The sequence below is a fragment of the Palaemon carinicauda genome, chromosome 22 (assembly GCF_036898095.1).
Source record: "Palaemon carinicauda isolate YSFRI2023 chromosome 22, ASM3689809v2, whole genome shotgun sequence".
In the NCBI taxonomy this organism is placed as follows: Eukaryota; Metazoa; Arthropoda; class Malacostraca; order Decapoda; family Palaemonidae; genus Palaemon; species Palaemon carinicauda.
In genome coordinates, this window is record NC_090746.1 from 106281010 (window position 1) to 106291009 (window position 10000).

Genomic DNA, 10000 nt, shown 5'->3' on the forward strand with positions numbered 1-10000 from the left:
AGGAGAAGGTAAGTGAAAAGGAGGAGAAGAAGAAGAAGAAGAAAAAGAAAATCGAAAGGCTTGAAAAAGAGCTTCTACATCATCATAATCAGAAAAATGAGAATGGAAGGGAGGAGAAGGAGAAAAAGGATGAGGCTGGAATTGCGAAGCAGGAGAAGGTAAGTGAAAAGGAGGAGAAGAAGAAGAAGAAGAAGAAAAAGAAAATCGAAAGGCTTGAAAAAGAGCTTCTACATCATCATAATCAGAAAAATGAAAATGGAAGAGAGGAGAAGGAGAAGAAGAAGGAGGATGGAATGGAGAAGCAGGAGAAGGTAAGTGAAAAGGAGGAGAAGAAGAAGAAGAAAAAGAAAATCGAAAGGCTTGAAAAAGAGCTTCTACATCATCATAATCAGAAAAATGAGAATGGAAGGGAAGAGAAGGAGAAAAAGGAGGAGGCTGGAATGGGGAAGCAGGAGAAGGTAATTGAAAAGGAGGAGAAGAAGAAAAAGAAAATGGAAAGGCTTGAAAAAGAGCTTCTACATCATCATAATCAGAAAAATGAGAATGGAAGAGAGGAGAAGGAGAAGGAGAAGGAGGATGGAATGGAGAAGCAGGAGAAGGTAATTGAAAAGGAGGAGAAGAAGAAGAAGAAGAAAAAGAAAATCGAAAGGCTTGAAAAAGAGCTTCTACATCATCATAATCAGAAAAATGAGAATGGAAGGGAGGAGAAGGAGAAAAAGGATGAGGCTGGAATGGAGAAGCAGGAGAAGGTAAGTGAAAAGGAGGAGAAGAAGAAGAAGAAGAAAAAGAAAATCGAAAGGCTTGAAAAAGAGCTTCTACATCATCATAATCAGAAAAATGAGAATGGAAGGGAGGAGAAGGAGAAAAAGGATGAGGCTGGAATGGAGAAGCAGGAGAAGGTAAGTGAAAAGGAGGAGAAGAAGAAGAAGAAGAAGAAAAAGAAAATCGAAAGGCTTGAAAAAGAGCTTCTACATCATCATAATCAGAAAAATGAGAATGGAAGAGAGGAGAAGGAGAAGAAGAAGGAGGATGGAATGGAGAAGCAGGAGAAGGTAAGTGAAAAGGAGGAGAAGAAGAAGAAGAAAAAGAAAATCGAAAGGCTTGAAAAAGAGCTTCTACATCATCATAATCAGAAAAATGAGAATGGGAGAAAGGAGAAGGAGAAGAAGAAGAAGGAGGATGGAATGGAGAAGCAGGAGAAGGTAAGTGAAAAGGAGGAGAAGAAGAAGAAGAAAAAGAAAATCGAAAGGCTTGAAAAAGAGCTTCTACATCATCATAATCAGAAAAATGAGAATGGAAGAGAGGAGAAGGAGAAAAAGGATGAGGCTGGAATTGCGAAGCAGGAGAAGGTAAGTGAAAAGGAGGAGAAGAAGAAGAAGAAGAAGAAAAAGAAAATCGAAAGGCTTGAAAAAGAGCTTCTACATCATCATAATCAGAAAAATGAGAATGGAAGAGAGGAGAAGGAGAAGAAGAAGGAGGATGGAATGGAGAAGCAGGAGAAGGTAAGTGAAAAGGAGAAGAAGAAGAAAAAGAAAATCGAAAGGCTTTAAAAAGAGCTTCTACATCATCATAATCAGAAAGAGAAGGAGAATGGAAGGGAGGAGAAGGAGAAGAAGAAGGAGGATGGAATGGAGAAGCAGGAGAAGGTAAGTGAAAAGGAGGAGAAGAAGAAGAAGAAAAAGAAAATCGAAAGGCTTGAAAAAGAGCTTCTACATCATCATAATCAGAAAAATGAGAATGGAAGAGAGGAGAAGGAGAAGAAGAAGAAGGAGGATGGAATGGAGAAGCAAGAGAAGGTAAGTGAAAAGGAGAAGAAGAAGAAAAAGAAAATCGAAAGGCTTGAAAAAGAGCTTCTACATCATCATAATCAGAAAAATGAGAATGGAAGAGAGGAGAAGGAGAAGAAGAAGGAGGATGGAATGGAGAAGCAGGAGAAGGTAAGTGAAAAGGAGGAGAAGAAGAAGAAGAAAAAGAAAATCGAAAGGCTTGAAAAAGAGCTTCTACATCATCATAATCAGAAAAATGAGAATGGAAGAGAGGAGAAGGAGAAGAAGAAGGAGGATGGAATGGAGAAGCAGGAGAAGGTAAGTGAAAAGGAGGAGAAGAAGAAGAAGAAAAAGTAAATCGAAAGGCTTGAAAAAGAGCTTCTACATCATCATAATCAGAAAAATGAGAATGGAAGGGAGGAGAAGGAGAAAAAGGATGAGGCAGGAATTGCGAAGCAGGAGAAGGTAAGTGAAAAGGAGGAGAAGAAGAAGAAGAAGAAAAAGAAAATCGAAAGGCTTGAAAAAGAGCTTCTACATCATCATAATCAGAAAAATGAGAATGGAAGAGAGGAGAAGGAGAAGAAGAAGGAGGATGGAATGGAGAAGCAGGAGAAGGTAAGTGAAAAGGAGGAGAAGAAGAAGAAGAAGAAAAAGAAAATCGAAAGGCTTGAAAAAGAGCTTCTACATCATCATAATCAGAAAAATGAGAATGGGAGAAAGGAGAAGGAGAAGAAGAGGGAGGATGGAATGGAGAAGCAGGAGAAGGTAAGTGAAAAGGAGAAGAAGAAGAAAAAGAAAATCGAAAGGCTTTAAAAAGAGCTTCTACATCATCATAATCAGAAAGAGAAGGAGAATGGAAGGGAGGAGAAGGAGAAGAAGAAGGAGGATGGAATGGAGAAGCAGGAGAAGGTAAGTGAAAAGGAGGAGAAGAAGAAGAAGAAAAAGAAAATCGAAAGGCTTGAAAAAGAGCTTCTACATCATCATAATCAGAAAGAGAAGGAGAATGGAAGGGAGGAGAAGGAGAAGAAGAAGGAGGATGGAATGGAGAAGCAGGAGAAGGTAAGTGAAAAGGAGGAGAAGAAGAAGAAGAAAAAGAAAATCGAAAGGCTTGAAAAAGAGCTTCTACATCATCATAATCAGAAAAATGAGAATGGAAGAGAGGAGAAGGAGAAGAAGAAGAAGGAGGATGGAATGGAGAAGCAAGAGAAGGTAAGTGAAAAGGAGAAGAAGAAGAAAAAGAAAATCGAAAGGCTTGAAAAAGAGCTTCTACATCACCATAATCAGAAAGAGAAGGAGAATGGAGGGGAGGAGAAGAAGAAGAAGGAGGATGGAATGGAGAAGCAGGAGAAGGTAAGTGAAAAGGAGGAGGAGAAGAAGAAAAAGAAAATCGAAAGGCTTGAAAAAGAGCTTCTACATCATCATAATCAGAAAAATTAGAATGGAAGAGAGGAGAAGGAGAAGAAGAAGGAGGATGGAATGGAGAAGCAGGAGAAGGTAAGTGAAAAGGAGAAGAAGAAGAAAAAGAAAATCGAAAGGCTTGAAAAAGAGCTTTTACATCATCATAATCAGAAAGAGAAGGAGAACGGAAGGGAGGAGAAGGAGAAGAAGAAGGAGGATGGAATGGAGAAGCAGGAGAAGGAAAGTGAAAAGGAGGAGAAGAAGAAGAAGAAAAGAAAAGAAAATCGAAAGGCTTGAAAAAGAGCTTCTACATCATCATAATCAGATAATCAGAAAGAGAAGGAGAATGGAAGGGGGGAGAAGGAGAGAAAGGAGGAGGCTGGAATGGCGAAGCAGGAGAAGGAAAGTGAAAAGGAGGAGAAGAAGAAAAAATATAATGAAAAAAATCAGAGGCAAGAGGAGGAAAAGAAGATAATTACCCCAAATCGTGAAGAAGTTCAAACAAGAAAATGGAAGAATTGAAGAGAGAAAAGATGCGTTTAAAGGACTGTATAAGGAGACTTAAAAACCAGGTACCCAAAAGAAATATAGAGAATAAAAAGAAAATCGAAAGACTTGAAAAGGAAGTTCTACGAAAACAAGAAATCAACGCTAGTTTGATGGGACTTTATGGAAAGAAGGAAAATAAGATAACCAAGAAGAGCAAGGATCAGAAGCAGAAGAAGAATGGAAAGGAGGAGAATAAGAAAAAACAGAATACGAAGAATCGGAAAAAGAAGAAGAATGGAAAGGAGGAAAAACCGAATACCAAGAATCAGAGGAATAAGGGGGAGAAGGGGAAGAGAAAAAATAAAGAAAAATTAAACAAGGAGAAAGCAGAGAATAGAAAAAGGGAGAGGCTAAAAAAGGATAGACAACAATTGACGGAAAAGATAAGAAATTCGGAGAGTATTGACAGAACATCAAAAATCTCTCCAGAAAAGGAGATCAGAACAGGGCAACCACTCAATGGAACCTTCATTGAGTAAGAAATCGTTGATCATATAAACAATGGCACTCCGCCATGGGTTAGAGTAAATTACTCCATTCCTAGGCCGCGTAAATGTGACTCGTTTTGGGTGGCCCATCACAATAACCCAAAAATGCCCATCCAAGTCTTCCGTTTAAAGTTCGATTGTGGCAAGTGCTACTTAGGCCACTTTCTCAATCAAATTCCTAGACCCTTGGTTGGATATGATTACATTGGATATTTAATGTGCCCTGTACAGATTAAGGTAACTTTCGATACACAAAGGTGGGAAGAGTTTCTGAAAGATAGGAAGGAAAGGGAGGAGGCGTATCAGAAGAAGAATGAAAGGAGTCAGGAGGAAGAGCAGGCGAAGAAGACAACTGACCCTAATCGTCAAAAGGAACAAGAGGAGATAATAGCAAGATTAAATATAGAAATTAAGCGTTTAGGTTATCGACTAGAGATTCTTGAAGAAAGGGTGATCAAAGGACTAAGAAAGACTAGCAAAGAAATGAAAAGACTTCAAAAGGAGCTTCTACGAGAAGATCAAATCAACGCTCGTTTGGTGGGGCTTTATGGAAAGAATGAGGAGACCTCCTCACATTCATCACTTGATTCTTCCTCCTCACATTCATCACTTGAATTCCCCCTCTTCTTAAATCCACCAGAATCCTCCCCTTTCTTAAATCTACTCTTCTCACAACCACCACCAGAATCCTTCCCTTTCTTAAAGCCACTCTTCTCACAAACACCACCAGAATCCTCCCCTTTCTTAAAACCACTCTTCTCACAAACACCACCAGAATCCTCCCCTTTCTTAAAGCCAATCTTCTCACAAACACCACCAGAATCCTCCCCTTTCTTAAAGCCACTCTTCTCACAAACACCACCAGAATCCTCCCCTTTCTTAAATCTACCCTTCTCACAACCACCACTATATATTCAAGATATGCTTCGGAAGAATTATGAAGAATGGGATGAAAAGGACGACAACCCGGGATTCTGCAAAATTGTCGTGCTAGAGAGGTATCTTGACATAGAATCACTGTACCCGCTTTGCCATATGTGCCGTCTGTTGCATATAATGCATACCACCCTGAAATTCGAATGGGAGTCCGAGGAGCGATACATTGAGGGGTTACCACAAAAAGACAATGAAAAAAAGCATTGGTTGATGCCGTCTTACACATTAACACCTCCTGAATTTGAGTTCTTTGTAAAGGATGAATACGAGATAGAAAACCTGGCACCACGGCAGGGGTATGAGGTAATGACAGAACTCTATAAACCGTGGAATTTGAAAAGGTACCATCTTATGACAAACAATTGTCAATCCATGCTTAGAGAGCTTCTAGAACATCTAGGAGTTGAAATACCTGAGACAAACAAGCTTTTAAGATGGCAGCATGTGTAAGGAGATTGTACTGAAAAGTCAGCATGAGGTTGCAAAAGAATCTTCAATTTGAGAGAGAGGATGCCCATTCTAAATTGGCACGGGGAATACAGATAAAGTTAGCAGAAAGAGAAGGAGAATGGAAGGGAGGAAAATAAGAAAAAAATCGAATACCAAGAATCTGGAAGAGAAGGAGAATGGAAATGAGAAGCAGGAGAAGGAAAATGAAAAGGAGGAGGAAAAGAAGAAACAACATAATAACAAGAATCAGAAGGAAGAGGAGGATAAGAAGATGGGTAGATGGAGAACGCTGGCCAGAAACATCGACCCCTCATAAAAGTGGGAAAAGATGCAGACAAAGAAGGAGCAGACGAAACATAAAATTACTTTAAATATCGACATTGATATGAAACCCAAGACAGTAAACCCTTTTGAGGATTAAAATGAGATTAATTTGTATGGTGGATATAGAGGATTCGCAAAGTTCTTAGTCTCCATTACACATTATGAAAGAAAAGACCAAGAAAAAAAAACAGACATCTTAATGTTGTCTAAGCAACCTGACAATTAAAAGGATGGCAAGTGCATTCCTGCCTTCCGGGTCAAAAGAAATAATCTACAATATGGACTCAGCAGAGGGAAGAAGTCTCACTTGTTCTAGTATGCAGTGTTACTTGATAAAGATTCGCCTGTACTGTTTCTTTATCATGTGGATGGATGCAGAAAAAACAAGTGTGACGTCTTTTAGTATGCTGTGTCCCCTGAAGAGGACATTTAAGAGATAAAGTGTCAATGGCAAGTGCATTCCAGCCTTCCGGGTCAAAAGAAATAATCTACAATATGGACTCAGCAGAGGGAAGAAGTCTCACTTGTTCTAGTATGCAGTGTTCCTTGATAAAGATTCACCTGTACTGTTTCTTTATCATGTGGATGAGTGCAGAAAAAACAAGTGTGATATCTATTAGTATGCTGTGTCCCCTGAAAGAAATTCCACAATACTGGAATAGTGGATGCAGATAGACCTACAGGTTCCTTCAAACCCCCTATCTCTAGCTCACAAGAATGGTGAGGTTGCTGCTACTAGAGGAACTAAGGAGTTTGAGCAGGACTCGAACACTAGTCTGGCGATCACCAGCCAGGGACGTTACCAGATTAGGTCACCACAACCCTATTTGGAAGCTTTCTGGATTGTAAGATGGAAAGAGCCCAACAAGATTTCAAGTCTGTTTTTTTAATTTTAGATTAATCATTGGTGATTTCTTTCTAAATGGATATTTGCAATTTCATATGCTAATGTAAAAAATAAACATTAGTTTGAGGTTATATTTTACTATATACTAAAAAAGTCATAGAATTTGAAAAAGATAATATCAAATCTAATTATATTTACTGATTGTATAACATTTTTGACTCGGCAGAACACTGTATATGCAGTTTTCTTTTTCGATAATACCCTTTCTGAAAGATTTTGCTGAAAGATGTTCCTCTTTTAAAACAAACTGTAATATTTTACTGTATTCAGACTAAAAAAACTACTTAGGATTGTAACCAAAGAAAGGAATTTTCAGCGTCAACGAGACTAAACTATTTGCTAAAGAATTAGTCTTAATTTACGTTAGTTTATTTTTTTTATTACATACCATGGTTGTGGTGGCCGATGTGGTAACATCCCTGACTGGTGAGCGCCAAAATTGGGTTCGAGTCTCGCTCAAACTTGTTAGTCTCTTTGGTTGCTCCATCTTTGGAGCTAAGGGTGGGGGATTTGGTGGAGCCAAAAGGTCTATATGCTGAGACATCAGCATCCATTGCCGAGCCCTCCTTGGTCCTAGTTTGGGTGGAGAGGGGGCTTAGGTGCTAATCATATGTACTGTATATATGGTGAGTCTCTAGGACATTGTCCTGTTTGATAGGGCAATGTCACTGTCCTTTGTCTCTGCCATTCATAAGAGGCCTTTAAACATTTAAATAGAAGATATGATTAGTCAACAGAGGGGGTGATGAGAATAAAATATCAATTTCCATTAGTGTGATGATTGATGAGGATGCTATTGATCAATGATGAAAACTTTTTTGTTATATTAATTCTATTATACATTAACTTTATTACAACAGGCTATATATGTTACTCTTTCTGTGTACTGGTACCGTAACTGGAGATGTGTACCGTAACTGGATATGGCTATAAAAAAAATTAATGACTGCAATATTCAAACGGCCGGTGTTTGTCATATATAAAATATCACATGTGGAACTCTTTACATATCCAAATGAAAGATGTTTATATATATGTATATATATATATATATATATATATATATATATATATATATATATATATATATATATATATATATGTGTGTGTGTGTGTGTGTATGTATATATATACACACACACATATATATATATATATATATATATATATATATATATATATATATATATATATATATATATATACACACACACACACAAATTACATCAGTCATATGGTTGAAATCTTGCTAAAAATTACATATGTCAAATGCTTGAAATCTTGCTACAAATTTCCTCAGTCATATTTTTTAAATGTTGTTACAAGTTACAACAGTTATATGCTTGAAATCTTGCTACAAATTACATCAGTCATATGCCTAAAATCTTGCCACAAATTACATTAGCCATATGCTTGAATTCTTGATACAGATTACGTCAGTCATATGCCTAATATCTTGCCACAAATTACATCAGTCATATGCTTGAATTCTTGATACAGATTACATCAGTCATATGCTTGAAATCTTGCTACTAATAACATCAGTCATATGCTTGCGGTCCTGCTACAGATTACATCAGTCATATACTTGAAATCTTGCTACAAATTACATCATTCATATGCTTGAAATCTTGCTACAAATTACATCGGTCATATGCCTAAAGTCTTGCTACAAATTACATCAGCCATATGCTTGAATTCTTGCTACAGATTACATCAGTAATATGCTTGAAATCTTGCTACAAATTACATCAGCCATATGCTTGAGGTCTTGCTACAGATTACATCAGTCATATACTTGAAATCTTGCTACAAATTACATCAGTCATATGCTTGAAATCTTGCTATAAATTACATCAGTCATATGCCTAAAATCTTGCCACAGATAACATCAGCCATATTCTTGAATTCTTGTTACAGATTACTTCAGTCATATGCTTGAAATCTTGCTATAAATTACATCAGTCATATGCTTGAGGTCTTTCTACAGATTACATCAGTCATATGCTTGAAATCTTTCTACATATTACACCAGTCATATACTTGAAATCTTAATAGAAATTACATCAGTCATATGCCTGAAATCTTGCTACATATTACATCAGTCATATGCTTGAAATCTTGCTGCAAATTTCATGAGTCATATGTTTGAAATCTTGCTACAGATTACAACAGTCATATGCTTGAATTTTTTCTTTAAATTACATAAATCATATGCTTGAATTCTTGCAAGAGATTACACCAGTCATATGTTTAAAATCTTGCTACAGATTACACCAGTCATATGCTTGAATTTTTGCTGTAGATTACATCAGTCATATGCTTGAAGTCTTGCTACAGATTACACCAGTCATATGCTTGAATTTTTGCTATATATTGCATCAGTCATATGCTTGAAGTCTTGCTACAGATTACACCAGTCATATGCTTGAATTTTTGCTATAGTTTACATCAGTCATATGATTGAAGTCTTGCTACAGATTACGCCAGCCATATGCTTGAATTCTCTCTATAAATTACACCAGCCATATGCTTGAAACTTTGCTACAAAATACATAAATCATATGTTTAAAATCTTGCTACAGATCACACGAGTCGTATGCTTGAATTCTGCTAAAAGAAAAATCGAATTACGAACATGAAACGTCTCTAATTAAAAAGATCGCAAGGATTTTAAAAAAAGGACACCGCACAAATCTCCTTTTTGTTTTATTCTATTCTTTTCATTTTTGGTCTTGTGAGAAATGAGTTTTTCTTCGCCTAACTTCATTAGAACCTTTATAACTCATTATTGAAGGCAAAGGCACCAGTAATTAATGTTTGATGGAGCCTCCTTAATTATAACGAAGAAGTTTTCCAAGAATCTTTTTTTTTTCTTTTTAATATTCCAAAGGAAATAGACCTCTCGTCATGTGGTCAAATTAAAGCAAGAAAGTCTCAGAAGTATTTTTATTTTTGGGGCAATATAAAGGTCATCTTTGATTTTATTGTTTATTAGTTTTGGTTTTATAGATAAAAGTTGGAGGAGAAAATATAAATAATAATAGATTCGCAGATGACACTATGATAATAGCTGTCTCAGAAGAGAAACTGCAAATACTTCTTGACAGGGTAAAAAGCGAGAGTGAGAATATGGGACTACAAATCAACGTAAAGAAAATAGAAGTGGTAGTAGCATAAAA

General features: G+C 36.9%; 1 protein-coding gene across 1 annotated transcript in view; it reads left to right on the forward strand.

Moving 5' to 3' along the window:
- Positions 1 to 4192, forward strand: part of LOC137616016 (nucleolar protein 58-like) — a 5255-nt gene extending 1063 nt beyond the window's left edge. The window contains exons 3-6 of the mRNA XM_068345695.1: positions 93 to 158; positions 1284 to 1349; positions 2166 to 2231; positions 3737 to 4192. Of these exons, the coding sequence (XP_068201796.1) occupies positions 93 to 158; positions 1284 to 1349; positions 2166 to 2231; positions 3737 to 4192 (654 nt within the window). The remainder of the gene's footprint in view (positions 1 to 92; positions 159 to 1283; positions 1350 to 2165; positions 2232 to 3736) is intronic.
- The last annotated feature ends 5808 nt before the right edge of the window (positions 4193 to 10000 follow it).